The following is a 23,229-nucleotide window of genomic DNA, read 5'->3' as shown; positions in this document are numbered from 1 at the left end:
TACGAAGAGCTTGTTAATGAGTCAGTGAGTTTAAAAATATTTAGCAAAGTATTTTAAAAAAAATCTGCCCCCGTCACATGATGTCACATGATGTCACATGATGTCACATGATTCACATTTACACATGTGGTTTTTAGACACGTTTCATGCATTTTTTCACGTGATTATTTTTCTCACGATTCATATATTTTCACGTCTTATGCCCTGAAACTGCATATGAGAACACAAGTAAGCACGTATGACATAATAATAATAATAATAATAATAACAGTAACAACAACAATAATAATAATAATAATAATAACAGTAACAACAACAACAACAATAATAATAACAACAACAACAACAACAACAACAATAATAATAATAATAATAATAGATATAGCTGGAGTTTTATTCAGATTTATAGGCTCATGCAGCCATTGTGGTGCAATATGATGTCGTACATTGTATGCATTAGTAATGAACACAACACAAATCATGTTATTTTGAAGTTTGTAACGTTTCCCTTTGCTGAAATGTGAGAGGCCCTAAAACGGATCCCAACTAAAAAACTCAACTTTAACTTCTCCGAAAAAATAAAATCAGAAAGTAGGCCTACGCAGTGATATCTGTAAAATAATTCCAAATCCAAGTCAGACAATCTGATCTAATATTAGCTGATCGCTTCAATAAATCAAGAGTATCACAACATCTTAATACGTTTATGAAAAAAAAGGGGAATTAAGCATATCGGATGATGTCATTCAGTATTTTAGCAGCAGCTATAACAATGTTTGAGATGTCATTACTAATTATCCCAAAGTGCTGTTGAATTCTGGCTTCTGATTGGTCAGGAGGTATTGATTAGTTTTCCATTAACAGCAGCTCTGTCAGTAGTGCAGCTGCAAATCACAGGTTTATGTTAATGCCATCCTTCTAATACTGTTTCTATGGTAACAAGTCATTCACAGGGCCTTGTATGGCAGACGCTCCACATAATATAAGATGGATTTTTAAAAAAATGTGTTATTTAACAAAGAAAAACTTTTAATCATTGATATGGTGAAGTCTTCTTCCTGTTTTTCATCTTCTCACGGCGAAGTTTTCTTTAGTTTTCTTTCTGAACAGACATTTATGTAACATTAATGGAAGGAGTCTCCAGTGTCAGCAGACATCTTCAGGGTGGAGGAGTTTACGCATGACAAGCTGCATTTTCTTTTCTCTTTTTTTTTTTGTCTGATTAACTTCAAGAGAAAGAAAAAAGAGAAGCTGGTGAAGGAAAGATTGTTTATCGGCATTATAACGTGACATTAAATGTAACTATAAACAGCTAAAAAGTACAGTCTATTTCTTTTTTTAATAAATAAAAATGTAATTGTTGGAAAACTGCTGTGGTATAAAAGGAATAAAACGCTTCGGGACGTGCTGCTATGGTAACATCACACACCCCGGCAGCATGTTATAGCTATTCCTTACTTCAAAACTGTTATAACTGGGACATTTTTTTTCCATGTCACGTAAAACTGCAGGTAATAATCAGTAGAATGGATCATCATGGCCGAGCTGGAGTCCAGGCTCACACGGCTGGTCTCTGTAGCTCTACACAGAGAAGCTGTTCTTGCTGAGAGCTCCTGATGAAGCTCGTCTGTGGAGGAGGAGTGGCTCTGTGGTGCCCTGCTCCTCCTCTCCTATCACTCCTGCACACTGGGTTTATACAGAAAGCACTCCTCAGCATTTGGATGAAACAGCACCTCCTGTCCTCTCTCCTCTCCTCTTCAGCTAGTAGCAGGGTTTCACTAGCCGCCTGGATTTGGCAATAAGGTATGATTTGGGGATTTATTTTTTTTTTTTTCTGTGCAATTCCATATCAGGAGTGAGCACGTTGGGAATAATGCATGCATGCGTGGTGCATGCTGCTCAAGCGTTATAGCGTGTCATAGCGCGTGAATGACGCGCACTGGGATTAGGAGTGTATTATATTAGTGTGTGTGTGTAATGCTTTTCCTGTAAACGTTGCTCTTATTCTGTACTGTAGGCTTTTGAGAGCTCAGGGATCATGTCCTGAAGGGGAGCTAATGGGGCTGTTCCAGACATCTCGGGGTTAATATGGACATTTGGTGCACTTCAGTGATCCTCGCTGAAGCTTTTCTTCATCATTGCGCACAGAAGCGCGCACCGCGGCGGTGTCTCTGCGTCCTCTCTGCGTCTCCTCTGCGTCCTCTCTGCGTCCCCTCTGCGTCCTCAGCGCCGCGTTCCTCATGGATGTCTGGCAGCTTCACCAGGCATGAAGCAGCAACATGGACGCAGACGCTTGGGTTCCTCTCACCGAGAACGTGACGGGGAGGTCAGCGGGCTCCCCCAGCCTCTCCCCGGGGTTAGTGAACTCCAGCTCGGCGGTGAGCGCGTGGAGAGACGCGGAGCAGCCGGAAGAGAGAGCGTACCGAGACTTCGCCATCTCCGCTCAGCTCCTCATCCTCGCTGGCTCTCTGTTAGGTGAGTGAACATCACTGCAATCACAGTATTAACAGCAAAAAAAAAAAGCTTTAAATGCTTAAATTAACACCTAATATTTAGAATATAATAATATACTGGATGCTGACTCTGTCATCCATAAATCATTAAAAAAAAATCCAAATTTCTTTAGCTATTTATTTTTATTATTTATATAAAGATTTTTTTTCTTAAATAAATATTAAAAAGTAAATGGGTTGTCCCATGATAAAATATTGTACCTAAAATAAAGGGAAAAAATCCAGTACAATATTTTTACATATACAACACTTGAATGTTGCATGATACAGCTGAGGTAAAAAAAATCCAATAAATTATTATTATTATTATTATTATTATTATTATTATTATTATTATTATTATAGAAACAAGTTTTTAAAAAGCATAGGCATTCATCACTCAGACAGAAAAACATTTTTTGTTTATGTAATTTATGATTTCTTGTAAAAAGATTTTTTAAAAAACCTTTGTAAAGATATCCCAGAGATATTGAGAAAGGCAAATAGTCTAAAGCGCAGCAGAAGTCAGAATAATGATTATATAACATCTTGTATGACTGACTCCATAAGTGTGGACATGAGTGTGTGCGTGAAAGGGTTAAGCTCCCACGGTAGGAAATGAACTACTGCGATGTTACAGGTGTGATTACAGTGCTGAATTAACACCTCCACTCTCTGAGAGAAGGGTACTAATCAGTACCCTTCCTTATCACTCATGGGGTACCATCAATAATACGTCTTCTGTATTTAAGCTACATTGGATCTTTATTTAGCTTTTAATAATTTTAATACTTTAAAGGTTCCCTTCATGCATTTTTCCAGGTAAAAGATAAAACACTGAAGGTTTTTACACAAAAGGTGTACGCTTGAAGGTACTACACCAGCGATAAGGAAAGGTACAGCTTAGTACGGTTCTGAGAGTGTACACACTTAGTGAATAAACTAAACTAAAATGTGCTGACTGGACAAAGTCTTCGTCTATAGGGCTCTTCAGGAGTTCTTCCTAAAATGGTTCTATGTGGAAAAAAATTCCAAAGTATTTGTTGTTCTAAGAGACCTCTATGTAAAACCCTATAAAAAAGACCCAGTGTTCTTCTAAGAGACCTCAATGTAAAACCCTACAACAGAGTATTTGTTCTTCTAAGAGACCTCATGTATAACCCTATACAAAAAGACCCAGTGTCCTTCTAAGAAACCTCTATGTAGAACCCTACAAGAGAGTATTTGTTTTTCTGAGGGACCTCATTGTAGAACCCTACAACAGAGTATGTGTTCTTCTAAGGGACCTCTATGTAGAACCCTATAAAAAAAGACACCTTGTTCTTCTAAGGGACCTCTATGTAGAGCCCTACAACAAAAACCTCATGTTCTTCTAAGAAACCTCTATGTAAACCCTACAACAAACTATGTGTTCTTCAAAAGGACCTCTATGTAGAACCCTACAAGAGAGTATTTGTTTTCTGAGGGACCTCTATGTAGAACCCTACAAAAAAAAAACCTCTTGTTCTTCTAAGAAATCTCTATGTAAAACCCTACAACAAACTATGTGTTCTTCTAAGAAATCTCTATGTAAAACCTTCCAACAAAGTATTTGTTCTTCTAAGGGACCTCTATGTAGAGCCCTACAATAAAGTATTTGTTCTTCTAAGAGACCTCTATGTAGAGCCCTACAACAAAGTATTTGTTCTTCTAAGGGACCTCTATGTAAAACCCTACAACAAAGTATTTGTTCTTCTAAGAGACCTCTATGTAGAACCCTACAACAAAGTATTTCCTCAGAAATGGTTCCACATTAGATCCTTTTTAAGAAACTCTTAACTATACAAAAAACATTGTGTGAAGTATAGGGCTCTACATAAATCCTTTAAATGCTTTAGTAGAGGGTCAGTCAGGAAAAACCTTCCAGATTTAACCTTTTCATATGCAGACTGCATGTATAATTTATTCATTCATCTTCAGTAAGTGCTTTATCCTGATCAGGATCGCAGCAGATCCGGAGTCTATCCCTGGAACACTGGGTTTGAGGCAGGAATACACCTTGGATGGCACACCAGTCCATTTACAGGGCACCCTTCACACACTCATTCACACCTAGGGGGACGATTTGGAGTTGAAAGTCTATCTACTGGCATGTTTTTGGGATGTAGGAGAAAACTAGAGAACTCTGAGGGAACCCTCACAGATACAGGGAGAACATGTGGAACTCCACATGGACAGTGACCTGAGCTCAGGATGGATCCACAGATCCTGGAGTTGTTAGGGTTCTCCGGTTTCTTCCCACCTCACAGAAACATGCTCTAGGATAATGAGGTGTGAATGAGTATATGTGTGTGTGTGTGTGTGTGTGTGCACGGTGCTCTGAGATTTACTGGCGCGTTCCTGTTGTTTACAGTGTTCCTGGGATAAGCTCTGGCTCCATCACAACCCTGAACCTTTTTTTAGAAGCTAAGAACCTGCAGCCATACTTGTCACTCATTAATAAATTAAACACTGTAATCGTTGGCAAAATCACTCCACTTCACGTCGAGAAATAATATCGCATTATTTTCATATAACAGCATGGTCCATCATGCGTTATTCCTTACATAAATAATTCAAAAGAAGTGCTAATGAAGTAATAAAAAATGTGGGTAGAACGTGCTAAGCGTCAAAGGCACAGCAGAGAGTGTCAGTGTTTTAGTTTGGCAGCATTTGGATCCTCTTAGTTGTAATTTTGGACATTTTTAAGAAAAAAATTGTTGTTGATGTTTATGGGTTGTTGTCCTGTTGCAGAATACTATAGACTTTATTTAGATTTTCTGCAATGCCCGGTATCAATATCTGACCGATCCCAGCGGATCAGATATCAGAGAAAACATATCTGATCATATTGTATCATGCTATCTGTAAAAAAACACTGTCAAGGCTATAATATAATACATTCAGAAGTCTGTTACAGCTGAAACAGGAAGTGCATTATAAATAGATTAAAAAAAATAGATACACACCTTTATTTTGTAATGAGGGGGCGCAAACTTTTGCCTCAGCTGTGTTTAACGTTGACTGAATACTTGATGTGTTGATTTACGTCCAGTCGAACCCAGATGAACACAGCGAGGGTTAATTCGTCGCTGGGGATTTGGCTGTAATTGGTGAGTAATTGCAGAAAAAATGATTTATGAGCATGTTTTCTGTAACGAGCTGAAAATAACGTGGGCTGAACAGATGGCCAAGAAAAACACTTTCAGCTGTGATTAAAAAAACTCCGAGCGTGAATAATTAAGAATGGCCTTAATATCTCTCACACATTATTCATTCTAATTACCACAGCGCTGTTGAGGTCTCCATTCTGATTGGTCAGAAGGCACTGATTAATTCTCTATAACTGCAGCTATATTTATCGTATATTTCTTTAGCAGATATTTATCGTTTCTATAGTAACAGCTCATATCGTATAAATGGATTAAAAACCTGTGTAATCGTTGATATGATGAAGTTTTGTGTAAGGAGATGTTTATTTAACAGTTATGGAAGGAGTCTCCAGTGTCAGCGCTTTGTAACTTTAAATTTTTCGGAGTTAAGTTTTCAAAGTTTACGCTTCTTCGCGTTTTCTCTGTAACATGAAAAGCTGCGATTTTTTTTTCTCTTCTCAACTTTTAAGAGAAAAAAGAGAGGCTGTTGAGGAAACGACTGTTTATAGCTGCTATAACGTAAGTGAGAACAGGAACTAACTTGTTTCTCTGACGTTCCACAACAATAAATATAACTATAAATGGATAAAAAAAGTAGATTTAATTCTTTAATAAATAAGATATTGTAAAAGTTGGCAAATTGCTGTGGTGTAAAAGGAATAACATGCTCTGTGCGTGACATGGCGCTTTTATTTCTTAGTCATTCAGATCTGATTTATTCATCATATGTTTATTTAAATGATTTATGAGAATGTGGCGCAGTCAGAACAGCATTTCACATCAGTGCTGATTTCAAAGCTAACTACCAGGACGGATTCTAAAGTTGTAAACACACTGTGCAGGATTTTATGTCCTCTTACGTCTCTCTTTAAGCTCCTTTTCACTCGTTGCTCATTTTATTTCGCAACACTGCGAAATAGCCGCAGTGTTGAACGAGCACTCGATCTGTCCAAGTGGAAGCAAATGAAAACGGTAAACACTAGAGACGGCAACGTTTTCCTCTGTGAACAGTCTTTCACTAATATCTCACGTTCGTTTCCGTCTCCAGTGTTGAGCTTTGTAATCTAATAGATATGTTCCTCCCTGAAACTGCCACATTTCCATGATTAGCATTTCCACCCTGCACTAATCTGCCCTTTGGAGTCTTTGCTCTTTTACACACAGTAGATTAATTGTGTTAAAAATGAAAAGAACAAAGAATTTTAATCCCTTATGAGGTCCTTGCTTTGTTTGGATCTAAGATTTTGATAAGCTAATGAGAGCTAAAGCATTTGTTTGTTTGTTTGTTTGTTTTACAATTTTTTAAAAGCTTAAAGTACACTTACATGGAAATGTGTATCATTAAAATCGTCATCTATGAAGAATAATAATTTGTGTAATACAGTATGTTGATATGTATTTAAATACCCTAAAGTGGGCCCCAGTGTCCTAATAGCTAATTGCTAGCAAACTAGCTTGAAAATGTTGGCTGCTGATAAACAGGTCACTGAGAAAATGATGGTGCAAATAATTAGATTAAATACTGAAATCTAAAAAAAAGATTTCAGTATTTAATCTAATTATTTGCACCATCATTTTCTCAGTGACCTGTTTATCAGCAGCCAACATTTTCAATACCTTACATTAACGGTGAAAAATAAAAAAAAGTTTCATTCTACGTTAAGTTCAGGGTTGCCAGAGTGGCATTTTTACACCAAATTGGGATATCTTTGGCACGAGGTCGGAAAAAGAAACTTTTTCTGTTATTGAATATTTGAATATTAGTTTTAAAGCTGATAATCAGAATTAAATCAATTTCTGCAAACAAAGGGAAAGTGTAAGTGCAGATAGTGTATCTACAATGTACAGAGCAATTTCTGTTGTAAGAAATATTTGTAAAGATTAATAGAGATAAAATGGATTATGTGTATTATGTATTGCAGATCCTACAAATCAGAAATGCGTGCGCACCACAGTGACGTTGCTTCCCATGCAAATACTGAGAAAAAGAAATCTCCCTTTTCCAATGCCTGAACTTTTGGGCTAGTTTCAGAACTTTTTGTGTTTTGGTTTTTTTTGAGATTGGCAATTTTCTCGAGACCTGGTAACTATTCTAATTTTAGCTAAGTTATCTAAGTTCTCTAGGTTATCTCAGACATGATTAGTCCAACGCTGTAGCTCAGAGGTTCGCAACCCCATGTGAGGTCACTTGATTTACAAATGGAGTCATGAGAGAAACTCATAATCTCCTCTTTTTTTTTTTTCATTTATTTTACAAATTAATACAGATATTGCTCTAGGAATAAAAAAGGACATATTTCTGCATCCATCTCTGCATCCATCCAACAAACAAACAAACAAACATGAAAATATGCAGAAACATTTATTGATTATGGATATAAAAGTGAGATGATAAATAACAAGGAGAAACCAAAATGCCAAGGCTTGGGCTCGCAGAAAATATATAATGTCCATTTGAGAACCCCTGCTTTAGCTACATCGATATATATAAAATCTAGATTTTTTTTTTAGCTTAGAAAATATATTGTTTGATACATCTTAAACATTCCAATGTGCAATTGTGGCCTTTGAATACATACATATTATAAATATATATATATTTATTTATAATAGTATCCAAAGTGCTGTAATGGAAATACATTAGGTTTACTGTTCTCCATTGAGCATACATGCAGTGTACATGCTGCAAAATCATAACGCAGAATAAAAATAAAGCAGGAAGCCTTTGATATGCACAGTGTGGCTCGCTGAATCAAATCACATTGAATCAAATGTCTTGCGATTCAGACAGCTGAGTATAAATAATCATTATTTAAGTATGATGTGATTGCTCAGTGCTGTTATGATGAATGTTTGCTCAGTCACTTCTCTGTCATATTGATTCTGGTTTCCAAGCAGTGACGTAAAAACGGCCTTTCTGACAATAACAATAACAACGAGTCGATTTTATATACACTATACAGAGCTCACACCTCTTACCCTAATCTTCCCTCCATGACACAGCAGTTATAGTTCATACAGGTTTAGGAATAAGCTTTCATGCTGGAGCTTGATGAATTGGCAAATGTTGACATGGTTCCCTGTTCACATGGACATTCTAGCGTGAAAGAAACTTGGCTTAACGTACCAATGACCAAAGCAATGACCGAGCGATGCCTAATATCTCATTACATTTACCTGCACAAAAGACAAACTATTAACGAGTTACACGTACACTCGTTACAGTACTTAGTCACATTGTTCACTGTAGCGGTACTTTTTTGAGTATAATTAATTCATAGTACTTGAGTTAAAAAAAAATTCAACTTCGTACATTTCTTTTTCATCACTATTACAGAGTAAAAATAATAATTTAACATTTAATCCCCTAAGATTGTAAGCCAATGAAAAGACATTATGTGCAAATTTTAAATATTCAATTTTGAGACTTAATCAAAATAAAGTCTTGCAAAAGTCTGCACTTCAGACGCTAAATGCTTAGCAGCAACGTCTGAGACAGTGGAGGCAGATGAGCATCCCTGACCCTTCTTATCAGCTATCTTCATATTTAAAAATCTTCAAAGGAAACAGAGTGATAATGATGTGCAAATGATGCGCCATTAGCTAGCTCAGTGAGCTTGACTAGCTAGCTAGAACGTTTGATGTTTTACAGTAGGAAAGCTGTGATGTTCAGTACAGAGTGCTGTGGTGGCCTATAGGATAATCCGCTCAGGATAATGTGTGACAGGCATCTTTGCTAGATAGTTAATGATGAAGCTAGAAACATGTAAGAATTAAAATGATATAGCTAGCTAGCTAATGAACCTAGCAAGCTACTGAAATCCCTACAGTATTTGGCTAAGTTAGCTAGCCAGCTGTAACGTTACCTTTCTTTATATACTGAAAGGTCATTTTTAAAGTAAATTTATGTAACAAGACGACTCATTTATTAGTACAGAAGCAGTGCTTTTACTTTCCACCACTACAAAACAGTTATCCAAAAAAGTAAATTTTCATTTCATCATTCATTTAATTATTTTGTAACATGGCTTAATGTGTTAAAACAGTCACCTAGAAACACCATATTTCTAAAGTAACAAGTTGGAAATGCAGTTGTGTCAAGTTGTTGGGTTTTTTTTTTGTTTTGTTTTGTTTTTCAGTTTTTCTCAACTCGAAAACAATATTTTTTTATGTCTTGTAACATTTTTCTGTTGAGCAACAGAAAAATAAAAATTAAAAAAAAAAAAAAAAAAGACATAAAAATTTCCTGAAACAAAGTGGCACATTTTTATAAATTTCCCATCTGAAAAAATCCTTTTTTATGTGTTGTGGTTTTTTTTTTTTTTCAGTTTAGCAAAACGCATCATGTTTTGACACTTTTTTTTTAGATTTTCCCAAATTTTTTTTACACAATTTTCTTGACTGAAAAAAAAAACTTTTTAAGTTGTAACATTTTTTTCAGTTGAGCAAACTACAAAATACTTGGTACAAATTGACACAAATGTTTTTGCTTTTCTCAACAAAAAAATATTTTCTATATTAATAGAAACGCTAAATTTCTAAAATACCAAGTTTGAAATGCATTGAAAAAAAAACCTTGGATTTAAAAAAGAATTGTATCAAGTTGTTGGTATTTTTCTTAGTTTTTTCAACTGAAAAACAATACTTTTTATATGTTATAACATTTTTTAGCTGGGCAAAACTAAAAAAAAAAATTACCTGCAACAAGTAGACACAACTTTATAAATATTTCTCAACTGAAAAATATGTTTTTATATGTTTTTTTTTTTTTTTTCATTTGAGAAAAACTAAAAAAGCCCCCTACAAGTTGACACTAATGTTTCAAAAACTCTTCTTGACTAAATTTTTAATTTTTGATATTTTAATTTTTACTTTTTATATCTTGTTGTAACATATTTCTTTCATTTGATCAACACTAAGAAAATGATCCGCAAAAAGTCAACACGACTTTTTTTTAATGTCTTTTTTTGAGTGTAAGACGAGCTGTACATGAAACTCTGAGCTTTATATTAAACTTAAGGGATTATTAAGTATAAAGTATAAAGTGTGGGAGAATAATTTGGTGTCTTTAGTTTATAATGGGGAAAAATCTTAACATTAATCTCTGCGCATGAAATGAAGTTGATTGTGATATTTTTTGGAGAGTAAACAGTAGCTATGATTAATAATGTGTGGGAGAAATGTGGTGTTTCCAGGTCTGTGTTTTAACACATTAATCCATGTTAAGCTGTTTCCTAATAATGGGTACCCATAGAGCCGAAAATAGAGCTTAAAACGATCGTGTTGTTTTTCGATTACTGTTTTGTCCTTTGTGCAGTGGATGATGTTTATGACGAGGTGAGTGTGAGACGGATTTGCTGTTGCTTTGTCAATGATTTGGTGCATTAAGCCAAGTTAGGCTTTTTTTCCCCATGTGAAGCATTTGTCTCCTGCTTTTATTATTGGATTCATTGTGGGCTTTTACCAAACATGTGTTTTTCTGCTTTTTCTTCCTCAACATCACCTCTGCACATAATCGTGACTGTGTAGGGGTCAAACACGAAACCAGATGCCTTGCATTTGAAGGCTGTTCTATTATTATTATTATTATTATTATTATTATTATAGGAAATGTGTTTATACAGTATAATATTAATCCATGCTTACATAACCTATAATGAAGAATTAAAATAGAAATTGAAGACAAAATAAAGTTCTATATAAAGAAGAATGGAAGACGAAGAAGAAGAAGAAGAAGGGGAGAGTGGGGTCAGTTGTAATATCACTTTTTTTTTTTTTTTTGGAAACTTTTATCAGTAAAATACTCTGAAGCTCCAGTTTTTTAAATCCATGATGGATACATTTGTCTTTCAACTACACATCATAAACACATATATATATTTTTATATATTTTCCACCATTTTCTCCCCAATTTGTTCCAAATTCCCACCCACTATCCAGCTCTCCCCTATCATACGACGGCTGAAGGCTAGCACGTGCTTCTTCTGAGACTTTACTTCAGGAATATTTTGTGTATTTTCCCCTCACTATGTTTATTACTGTTCAAATAAGATCTAAAATATTCTCTTTTCACTCCAGTCTTAGTGTTTATGATCAGTCATCTCCACATAGATGATTTAATATTGCTGTAATATTTTTTTATTAGTCTTATCACGTGCAGTCTGGGTGCAGAAAAGAACCCAAACTGATCGTAGTTTCTCCTCGCTCATGTTTCTCAAATACTCAAATACGTTTTCTCAGAAGTCTTTCTACACAAGTATGTTTTTTAAAACACACACACACCTGAAACTGCACAAAGATTTAGTAAAAAGCCTGAGGCTTTTTTGCAGTGTGAGTCATCTTTTGCTCTGACTTTTCTGCTCTATCATTCCAGACAGGAGTTAGTGTGTCATAGAAAATGCAATACTCGTTATAAATAATTATATTATATAAGTATTATTTTATTTATATAGTGCTTTTCTCGTACTCAGACAGGCTTTATGATTCAATTCTGACAGGAGAAAATAGCAGAAAATGTGATAATGTCGTATTTTGTCTGTGGCTGAACTAAGACAAAAAGGGGCAGAGGGAAAGATAATGGTCTTAGTGTTTTCAGGTGGCTTCTCGGAGAGAAAGAGGAGAAAATGTCAGGCGATGTCAGTGTGACATGTAATAGCGCTACAGCATCTCTCCAATTACAAGTGGACGATAATGGGGAGAGATGAAAGGACAGGAGCATTACTGAAGGAAAAAAAAGAAAGGTACAGTTAGTGCAAGCGGATTGTGTGTATTACAGTACTTCAGAGACGTCAGTAATAACACATAGTTACTGTAGAAGGCAGACTGATCTGATGACATCAGTGTGTGAATGCTAGGACATAAACATTATTATCAGTCATTGAATACAAACAGGTCGTTTCTATCCTCCTGGACTTTCGGTCTAACCTGAAAGATTTGCATATTAATATTTATAATTAACATGACTGACATTTAAACTTCTGTAATCGCTCTGTTTTCACCTTGCTTTCCTACATTACCCACAATGCCTACTAATAGTAGTGCTAGCGGGATTTAGCCCTCACTTCTTCTCTATCTAAAGAGAGTGATGCAGCGGCGCTTTAATCCTTTACTCAGCCTAGCTCTCTCACTTCCTCATCCGCGCACTCTGCTCAAACAGATCAACTTCCAAAGCTTCAACTTTTATGCTAGACTAGCATCCTAAAGCTGCAATGCATCCTGGGATTTCTCATTAATATGCTATTGAACATCGGTGGAAAATAAAACTGTTTAAAGAGCAAAAAGCGAAACCTGAGCGTTATCACTTATCTTTGAGATAGCTGACTTTTTCTGTCTATTTCACTAAAACATGACAGACACATGACATGAACTTATTTCTTCTCTTTAACTCCAATAATCAGGACAAGTTTTGGATTTCGAACTCAAGTTTACAAGTTTTTAAAAAATAAACTTAAAGTAATCCATCTTGACTTGGCTTTGAGTTGAAACTAAGATAATCTTCAGCTTGAGTTTATTTCCTTTTTTAAGGCAGCAGGTGAACTTTCATTTCTTTCATTTCAAGTTTAAACTACTTGAAATGTTTTACAGTGTGTGCTAGCAATGACAATGTTTTTCTTCTTAAATGAACTCATTCTTTAAATAAAATTATTTAAATAAAAATACTAATTTTTATTGTTTGTAGTTGTTTCACTACACAAAGTCAAACAGAAATCAACTATTAATGAAACCAAATATGAAAAAACAAAAGACCCTGCGGTACATTTCAGTGTTTAACAGAGTCGAGTTACAGGTAGGTAAGTACAAGTCGGCTAATCCAGCACTTGTTTTTTTTTTTTTTTGGTTTTTGTTCATTGGTACAAATCTACAGGACATTTCTGAGGCGCTACAGCTCTGTGCTTTGACTCAGTTTATCAGCTCGAACCTACAAAAAGATGCTGCAGCACATGCTTAAGTCACTTCCTGCAGTCGAGTCGATTCAGAGTCGAATCACTTTCTCACTGAGTGTTCTCATGGTCATAAATCCTTTATACCCCAGCACTTTTATGACCCTTTGCTCCTGACCGTCTGGGTCGATTCACCAAACAGGGAAGTCGCCCTCTGAACTTCCAAAAATATACAACTCCTTGAGGTCATAATTTTCATTTTCCCATTTTCTTATTGCAGTCTGTTCTTTCTCAGATTTGAACTGCTATGTTCACAGAACACTTAGAAATCTTGATTTTCTCCATAACATTTAGAAGCAGATCGAGACCACGTCGCTCAGATGCTGTCGGACTCGAGTGTGTGTCCTGCCTAAAGAACCGCCCCGAGAAGGAGAACACACCAGGGTCTAATCCAAAGCACTTGAAGATAGAAATAGTATTTCAGTACATCAGGGTCAGTTCTGTCCACGTCTTGTTGTTTATTCCACCTCTCTCTCTCTGTTTTTGCTCCCAGGCAATGCGGCCGTGCTGTGGTGCACCTGCTGCACCAACGTCTTCAAGACAGTCACTGGACGCTTCATTAAGAATCTGGCCTGCTCGGGAATCTGCGCTAGCCTGGTGTGTGTGCCGTTCGACGTGCTCCTGAACGCCAGCCCTCGCTGCTGCCTCTGGATCCACACGCCAATGCTCTGTCGAACCATCAAGTTCCTGCACAGGCTCTTCTGCTCGGTCACTGTGCTCAGCTTTGCTGCCATTGCTCTGGACAGGTGAGATCGCTCTCACACTCGTCTCCTGCTCGGCTTCAGGCTCGCGATTCCGCTGCCATAGCAACATACCTCACCATAGCCCTCTTTCGTTACCTGAATAATTTATAATCCTGGATTCTGGAGGGAGTGGTTTTTTTTGTCTACCAGTAGAAACAGAAAAGATTTTTTTTTTTTTTTTTTACAACAGTCTTACATGTGAATGTAGCAATAAAATCTTGAATATATTTTTAATGACCAGTTATCCAGAATAGAATTACCTAGCGACACCTCTACACTTTTACCCTCATAAGAATGCCATGATTTTAAAAAATATACAAAAATGTAAATTAGGAAACACCCCAAGTCATCATACGAACCTAAACAGTCTAATATCACTGTCTTTAACGTTAGCTAGTTGGCCACGTCATGAAGCGGAGACAGGTGGATGTAAGAGCAAGCTTAATTTATTCAAAATCAAGGGCAGACCCAAAAGTCAAAAAAAAAAGAAGAAAGAAAAAGAAAACAACTGTAACTTGCCCATTTGGGTAAAGTTCGGCTTAACAGCTTCCGTTCTACGTCAAATATTGTTCCTGATTACTGAGTGTAGCTTAAATAATAAATACTTTCCCTAATTACTCAAATATATTTTTAAGAATTTTGAATACTTATATCAAGATCATTTTGTGCTTAGAAAATGTTCAGAACTGCACATGGGATCGAGGCCAAAAACTCACAAGGAATGGAGGACAGTGATTAAGGTTTAAATGTGAAACAGGATTGATAGAACGTCTTGGATAGATTTGGGTGTGGAATTGCGGTGGCTCCTGAACGGGCACCAGATTTGGAATTGGATGTGACAGCCAGCGAGCTAACGGCTACTACACTGTCAGAGACTGAGTCAAGTAGGATTTCAGTGCCACTGTTTTTCAAATAACGTCATCCTTTTCTCAGTGAATTAATGAACAGCAGATGAACGTGTCCAAATATAATGTTGCTAGAACAACCACAAAAAGCTAAATTTGAAAGACTGTTAGCTAATAAAACAGGTCCCACATCTCAAATTCTAATCATGTACAAATCGGACACCATAAGAACCCCATTTCACAAACTGAAATTCTTCCCAAATTAGTTTTCTAAATAAGTGCTGAGAAATATTTGGCAAATTTGGCCCAAACATAAGACTCTTAAGAAACAGCAGGAGATGAAAAAAACTTTGCTGGAAAATCACTTTTATTGAACAGAAGAGTGTTAATGCTTCATAAGATATAAGAGCCAATCAGGTTTCAGTATGCAAATATAGACCATGCTGCACAGCTGACCGGGGGAACGGAGTTCAAATTTGGGGGAATTTCCAATTTCTATTTTACTGAATATGATTTTCTTAATGAGGGTAAAAGTGTAGGTGTTTCTGTGCCTTCGTGTTGTTACTGTCTTTAAAACGGTAACGTAAGTTTTCTGAAACAGCCTATTTTCCTTTCCTTGTAGGTACTATTCTGTGCTGTATCCACTAGAGAGAAAAATATCAGACGCCAAATCCAGAGACTTGATCATATACGTATGGGTTCATGCTCTCGTGGCTAGCATTCCTGTTTTCGCTGTCAGTAACATCACCAACGTCTACGCCACTTCCACCTGCTCTGAAGGTTACTCTTTAGGTCACCTTGTTTACATGGTGCTCTACAACGTGACCACTGTGATCTTACCCCTAGTGGCTGTGTTTGTAACCATGGCACTGATCCGGCGGGCGCTGAGCACCAGTCAGAAGAAGAAGGTGATCATCGCAGCACTGCGGACGCCGCAAAGCAGCGTCTCCATCCCGTACGTGTCTCAGCGTGAGGCTGAGCTTCACGCCACATTGCTTGCAATCGTCCTGGTCTTTGTGCTCTGTAGCTCGCCGTACATTGTGCTGTTGGCATACCGGGCGCTTCCCATCACTGGCCCGGCCTCGCAGTGGCTGCATCTAACTGCCATCTGGCTGCCTAAAGTGTCTCTACTCACCAACCCGCTGTTTTTAGTGATGGTGAACCGGTCAGCAAGGCGCCGCCTGCTGGACGCACTGGCACACATTCAGCGTCGCTACAGCCGGAGGAACAACTCAATTGGCGTTGGAACAGCACCCGAGGCTGGAGCGCTGGGTGGGGAAGCGCTCGCCCGCTCAGGCAGCCAGCTGCTTGAAATGTTCAACATTGGCCAACGCCAGATCTTCAGGCCAAACGAAGAGGAGGATGAAGAAGAGGTGAACGAAATCGCAGCAGTAGCCAATTTCCAGCCCAGACCTGAACAAGGGGCTGCAGCCTCAGTAGGAGTGGCAGGAGAAGGAGGAAAGGAAGAGGGTTTAGCTGTGCCAAAACATTCCCCTGTTCAATACTGTGCATACTCATCCTCACAAGTAGCTCCGGCCACACCAACTGACCCTGAAGATGCCTCCCAGTTCGGGTTCGGTCCGTTTGAGCTGCCCCCTCAGTGGCTTCCTGAAACCAGAAACAGCAAGAAAAGACTGCTGCCTCCGCTGGGTAACACTCCAGAGGAGCTGATCCAGACCAAACAGTCCAGAGCGCGACCCGAGAGGCGCATCAGCAGGAACAACAAGGTCAGCACCTTCCCCACTGTGGACCCCTGAGACCCTCGCCAAGCACCGCGACCAAATCTGTACAAACTCTAAAGTAATATAAACAAAATGCCATTCTTTACCAGCAGGAGAGGAATCCTTTGACTGACGTGTATGTAGCTAGACGTTAGCTAATCTCAGGCTCCAGAAAACTGTTAAGGGAACGATTTGCTCTTTTACAGAGATGAGAGAATTTCTAATGAATTGTATAGAAATAAACTCACTGTATTTGGAAATAAAAATGACCTGAAAATGGTTACATTGCATTAAAGACAAAAGTCTGAATGTGCAATTTCTCATAAGACACATGGGATTCACATTTAAATGGGATTAAAGTTAGGGTCAGCAATTGTTAAGGCAGAACACGTTTTGTAATATTTAGCACCTCACAGCTGTCAATAAAACCTACTCAGAGATGAAACCATGCCTCAGACTCGTGAAAAAAACAAACAACGTGAACCACTGACATCCAATCAATCAGGCCAAAGTGGTGCTTTATATGCCTGTCAATTCATAAAACTCTGCGTCTTGCATTAGCATTCAGGTTTTCTAGCATAAAAGCTGTTTTAGCGCCATGGCTTTGGGGTAAAAATGTGTAGAGGGGGTGTTTATTTAAAATGTGAATTACAAAACAGTTAGCCTTATCTGCAGACTATACCTTTAATCGCAATAACTGAATTAGTTAGCAGTAAGGCACCACAATAAATTATACTTAATAATTCAAACTTAATAAGTATCAAATGTAGATTGAATACAACATACTGCAGTCTAGAGGTTATTAAACCATGTACCAGTTTTACAGCATCATGCACAGTTAGCATCTGTCTTATTCTGGCTATGCTTCTCAACTGATAAAACGCAGTTTTATAGATGTTATGTCTATGATAATTGATGAGAAATGATGAACTAGAATCAAAAGCTACACCAAAATTCCTACCTGTAACATCAAGCTTTCATCAAGGGTTTGCATGGCATGGTTGGTGGTGCCAGATGGTTGAGTTTGAGTATTTCAGAAATTGCTGATCTGCTGATTTTCATGCATAACCGTCTCTAGAGTTTACACAGAATGGTGCGACAAACAAAAAATGCCTTGGGTAGAAACGCCTTGTTCAAGAGAGAGCTCAGAGTAGAATGGCGAGACTGATTCAAGCTGACACGCAGGCTACGGTAACTCAAATAACCACCCTTTACAGCCGTGGTGAGCAGAAAAGCATCTCAGAATCCAAAAAAATGTTAAAATGTTGAGGAGGATAGGCTGCAACAACAGAAGACGGCACCGGGGTCCAATCCTGTCAGCCAAGAAGAGGAATCTGAGGCTATCATGGGCACCGAAAGTGGACAGATGAAGACGGGAAAAAGATCAGACGAAGTTTTTCAGCAGTTTCTGAAATACTCAAACCTGCCTGTCTGGCACCAACAACCATGTCGTGAGTCACTGAGAAGACACTTTTTTCCCGTTCTGTTGTTTGATATGAGCTGAAGCTCTTAACCTGGATATGTGTATGACTGGATAAGCGCATGAAAGAGATGAGATGGTGTACAGGTGTTCCTATTAAAGTGAATGTAGATATAAAGTGTAGAAAAATAGGAGGCTTTGACACAGAACTTTGTGGTTCTCCATATTGCATTTTTTTAGAATCTCCATTGCGTAAACTGGAATTAGTCTGTCGAGTAAAATGGATTGAAGAAATTCTTGATTATTAATGAAACTAAATAGTCCTATTTTATACTACTTGCTCTCTAAGACTGCAGTGGTCTTAATTCTTGAATCAAGATTGTCAAGACAGTGTGCGAGTCACTGTTATCGCTACATCCGGGTTAAAAAAAAGGAGGAGTTCTGGCTTTTAGTGACCCCTCAGCCCCCCTCCTCCTTTCACCATCATTGCCTCTACTCTATCTGCCCCTGGCTTGTCATTAACCCTCTTTGAAATCAATAATCGGGTGTGTTCTCTGGAGAAGTCATGTGCACAGCTTGCTAGTAGTCTTGTGTAAATGACGCTTTGTTTTCCGCGAGGACGCAGGTGCAGAGCCAGACACCAGCCAGTCTAAATCTCATGCCTTACCCTTGTCATATCAGTAGACGCAGATGTGAGCTGACTTTTCTGGAGCGGGAAGATAAGATAGCAGATGTTATGGTTGGTTTTTTTTGTTTTTGTTTTTTTTTACAGCCCAGAATTCCTCTCAGTGAATCATGTATGCAGAGTAGAGGAAGGAGAGGAATCACAATGATGCCAGAGCAGCCTGTTATGGAAATGGTGAATTATTGAATGTATTCAGCTTTGCCCAGCTCTGTGCAGAAATAAAAAACAGTGCTTTCTTATTTAGTCCTTGCTATGCTGGGTAATGTTGTACAGAAATAGCTTTTGCATCATCTTTTCTCATTGTAATGAGACGCTGATGGGGTTTTGGTTTTCTTGCATGGCAGCACACAGACATTTATAGGGTTTTTTTATTTTTATTTTATTTCCCCTCTCTGGTTTTTAGCAGACTGACGACATGGCTCGGTTTAATGACTTGATGACGAGAATGTTTAAAGACAAATGGACAGAGCAGTACATGTTTATTCTCCTCACGTACAATTTAAAACATATATGTTTAATCTGTTCAGAGTCAGTGGTGCTAGTCAAAAGTGTTAAGAGGATATATATTTTAGCATTGTTTTATTTATAGCCAGAAATGTACGATTTAAAAGGTAAATGTTGTCATGTTAGTCGTTTATCCAGGCCTTTGTAAACAATTCACCTTGTATAACTTACATTTTATGTCATTTTATGTAATTGCCTTTCAGACACTGTGACCGTTTTTCACTCTTTATCACACAAGCTAGCATTTTAAATTCATAAACATGAATCAGAGTGGGTAAGGTCGTTGCAGTTGATAAAGATTCACATCAAAAATGCTAAGGCTTTTAGTATTGGGTGTTGTTTAGCTACACATACATAGATCACTTAATAGCAGGTACAAACTGTGAGTAATCTGTGCATAGGTTCAAATTTATGTGGCAAAAATTTAGATGAGCAAAACTGAATCACCTGGATGTTTTGGATGTTCAATTCACTGAATCGACTCGGTAAATTGAATCTAACTTCCAATCACTGTGTATACTGTAGGTGCTGTTTGAGGGAGGAAAAAGACAGAAAATGTGTGAACACTCGCTTACACAGTACCATTTTTTATATGATTGTGTCAAATGATTCGTATGTCCTTGATTGGCTGTGTTGATGAATCACTGAGCTCAGCCTGAAGGAGGGAAATGGCACTGGAGAGACATGTGGGCTCTGGTTAAATATTTGCTTTCCTCTCTAAACTCCTCTGGATTTTTCCCCCATACCCCGGTGTGCAGTCTCATAGGAACATTAGTATCTCTGCACATGTCCTACAATCGGCAACAGAATTATTATTGTTGCTCATAAAAATGAGCAAAAATTAATATACAAAATGAATAACGTGCAATGAGTTTAAATACACTGGCAAGATGAAAAGATTTATTTCAACAAAAGTGCGTTTTGTTCTCCAAAACCTTTTTTTTAATTATTGGTACACCTTTAATTAATACACGGTGTATGTCATTTAAAGCCAGCTTGCAGGAAGGCATTCTTGTCTTTGTCTTGTCCTGTATATCTATAAAGAGAGCAAAAATCATTAGTATTCAGTGCCATGCTTCTCCAGGGTTAGCTCATATTCATTAAATCAGAAGGCTTCAAAAGCCCTGACCTTGTGACAGAGCTGTGTGAACAGCTTGCTGAGAGTCTTAATTACTGCCATTGAGATGCTAGTCTTAACAGCTCTGTTTATTTTCTAGCCAGAGGAGGATTAAAAGCTTAGATGGACATGTATGTAGTCTTAGACATTGTACATTTTTGTACATGTTTTGTCTTACATGCCTATTTTATACCTACTGCAGATAGATTTCAATTCAGTGTTACACAGAAATGTATATTTTAACATTTAAGTAATGGACCATATTAATACGTTCAAAAATCAGAAAACACAACAACAACAACAACATCAGAAACCCATAAGCAAATGTTAAGTCTTTATTGATCATCACATGCTCACTGCTGATCGCACTTTTTAGTCTGTAATCTAGTTATCCTAACGAAAACTATTTAATGCAAAGCTACTTACAGAGCTACTTACAAGCACAAGCAGTAGTCTTTCTTCTGAATAACTTCCTTAAAGCAGCTTTTTTATTGACCGCATACTCACATAATCATATGACTGATAAATATAAGCATAAATAAAAGTAGCAGATTCACTTAGGCTCATATCTCCTCCTCCAGAGCTGTGTGTTATGCCTGATGTGTGCTCTAGCTAGGGCTATGGGACTCAAGTCCAGTCTCGAGACGTTTTTCTGTATAGACTTGTGCTTGGGTTTGAGCTTTGAACTTGTCTCTGTCTTGGGCATTGGTCTCGCTAAATATGATCTTGGTCACAACTGATAGTTTGTAAAATTAATGGTTGTGTTGTTCTTACTTTTCACGTGCACAAAGATTGACAAGAAGGTAATTGTTCTAGAAAACAGTCTAATCATTGGCGCAATGTTCAAATGAAGCGAACTAGCCGAAGTAAATTGATTTGATGGTTTTAAGACTCGATCTCGACCCCCTTAAGACTCAGTCTTGACTCTATCTTGGCTAGTCTTGGACTTGTCTTGGGCTTGACAATGGCGGTCTTGACTACAGCCCTAGAATTTGTTCGGGCATTTTTGGTTTTGCTGTTGTGTTTTTAGTTTGTTTGTTTGAGTTTTGAAATTATGGGCCACTGTAATACGAGCAATCAATCACATTTCTGGTTAAAAAACATTGGGATTGTACCTGCAGAGGCAGAAGAATTGTAGCAAATTGAGCCTGAAACCAGCTGATTTCCTTAAAAAACTGCATCACACTTTTAAATGCAAAAGCAAATTGTTGTGATTTAAATTTTTTATTGGCGTTTTACTGTTCAATATTCAATATTGTAATTATTTTGATTATTTGGATAATTACTTGCTTAGAAACATTTTTTTTTTTAATTTTCTTGAAAAGTTTTTGCACAGTACTGTAAGTAGCACACAATGTTTTAAAAGGTGGATCCTGTAATCCCTATCTCACGTAAGAAAACATGAACCGAATGTTTTTGGTTATAAATGTTTGACTTTTATAGTTTTGTAGTTCTACATTGCTTTAAGTATCGCTTTAATATTTGTCTGTTGTTTGCAGGTTTTTTTTATTGCCGATTATGTCTGTTTTATTGAAGTGCTGTGATTTGTCTATATTGAAGTAGATTTCCACTTTATGAAGTAAGAACTTGGGACTGCGTGTTAAGTTTTAGTGCCCCAGTGCCAAAGCGGAAAGGGCTGTTTAATTAGTGATTAATGAGGTTGCTTGGTAACCAACGAGCTTCATCAAAGCCAGCGTGGTGCATAATGCAATACTTAATTCAGAGCTTTTTCTGGCTTCCTTATTTTAAACACATTGAGCATGGCCTTTAAACAACCTTTAAACGCTGCTGATTCATCACACAAACCATTTTACAGTGACTTAAAGTGCGTCAGCTCTAACCTGGTGTTGTTATTATTCTGCAACTGCATGTCGTTTGCTGGGAAAGGTAGCACACGTTACAGAGTCATACATTTTATTCTTTTAGATAATGCTGAGCACAGATTGCGTGTCTGTGTGTGACTCTTACTTGTGACCAAAGCCTGCTTACAGCAAAGCAGTTTAAATGTGATTCATGTACCGTAGGTGGATAAAAGCAAATCCAGGAGACCAGAAAACAATAAGCCAGTAAGTATGTGTTCTTTATTGTACAACACATTTCTAAAAATCTACTTACAGTGCTTTGCAATATAAAAACCTAAAGTCACATAACACTAACTAAACTATGACACATTAAAAGACATTAAGCTTAGATAAAAACACATTAAATAAGGGCATTGTGTGATCTGTACAGTTGATAAGTGCAGTATGATTATGTATTTTGGGTGGATGTTAGACAGTAGTAGGAGTGGAGGTGACATTCAGATTTGTTAAATTATTTAAGTTGCCATATTAACAACAATAATAGCAAGTAGACTCCATCGACTGTCACCTCCATATCCGAGTGTAGCTAGTTGCCTAATCAGAGGGTAGCTAGCTGCCTAATAGCTTTCAAACAGAAACAGGGAAAATGCTCCATCCTGATTGGCTAATCTTCAACATAGCAGCTGGTAGCCAGTAAAAATGTGATTAATCAATCACATGATGTCTTAGTCTGTCTGATACTACTACTGCTTCTGCTCTTAATACTAATACTGTTACTACTAATATGACT

The 23,229-nt window shown here is 37.4% G+C and overlaps 1 protein-coding gene across 1 annotated transcript; it reads left to right on the top strand.

The window, feature by feature from the left end:
- Nucleotides 1-1,338: 1,338 nt before the first annotated feature.
- gpr176 (G protein-coupled receptor 176) lies at nt 1,339-21,184 on the top strand. Its single transcript, XM_026923490.3, has 4 exons — nt 1,339-1,803; nt 2,018-2,475; nt 14,096-14,348; nt 15,813-21,184. The coding sequence occupies exons 2-4, from the start codon at nt 2,280-2,282 to the stop codon at nt 16,945-16,947; spliced, it is 1,584 nt and encodes a 527-aa protein (XP_026779291.1). The 5' UTR covers nt 1,339-1,803; nt 2,018-2,279; the 3' UTR covers nt 16,948-21,184.
- Nucleotides 21,185-23,229: the final 2,045 nt, after the last annotated feature.

This window comes from Pangasianodon hypophthalmus, chromosome 19, assembly GCF_027358585.1.
Source record: "Pangasianodon hypophthalmus isolate fPanHyp1 chromosome 19, fPanHyp1.pri, whole genome shotgun sequence".
Taxonomy (NCBI): Eukaryota; Metazoa; Chordata; class Actinopteri; order Siluriformes; family Pangasiidae; genus Pangasianodon; species Pangasianodon hypophthalmus.
This window is presented reverse-complemented; position numbering and strand designations above follow the sequence as displayed.

Excerpts from the sequence above, each read along its gene's own strand:
- gpr176 (XM_026923490.3), top strand. The coding sequence starts at position 2,280 with ATGGACGCAGACGCTTGGGTTCCTCTCACCGAGAACGTGACGGGGAGG. Across the intron at positions 2,476-14,095 it reads CCTCGCTGGCTCTCTGTTAG|GCAATGCGGCCGTGCTGTGG; the intron begins GTGAGTGAACAT and ends TTTTGCTCCCAG. Across the intron at positions 14,349-15,812 it reads GCTGCCATTGCTCTGGACAG|GTACTATTCTGTGCTGTATC; the intron begins GTGAGATCGCTC and ends CTTTCCTTGTAG.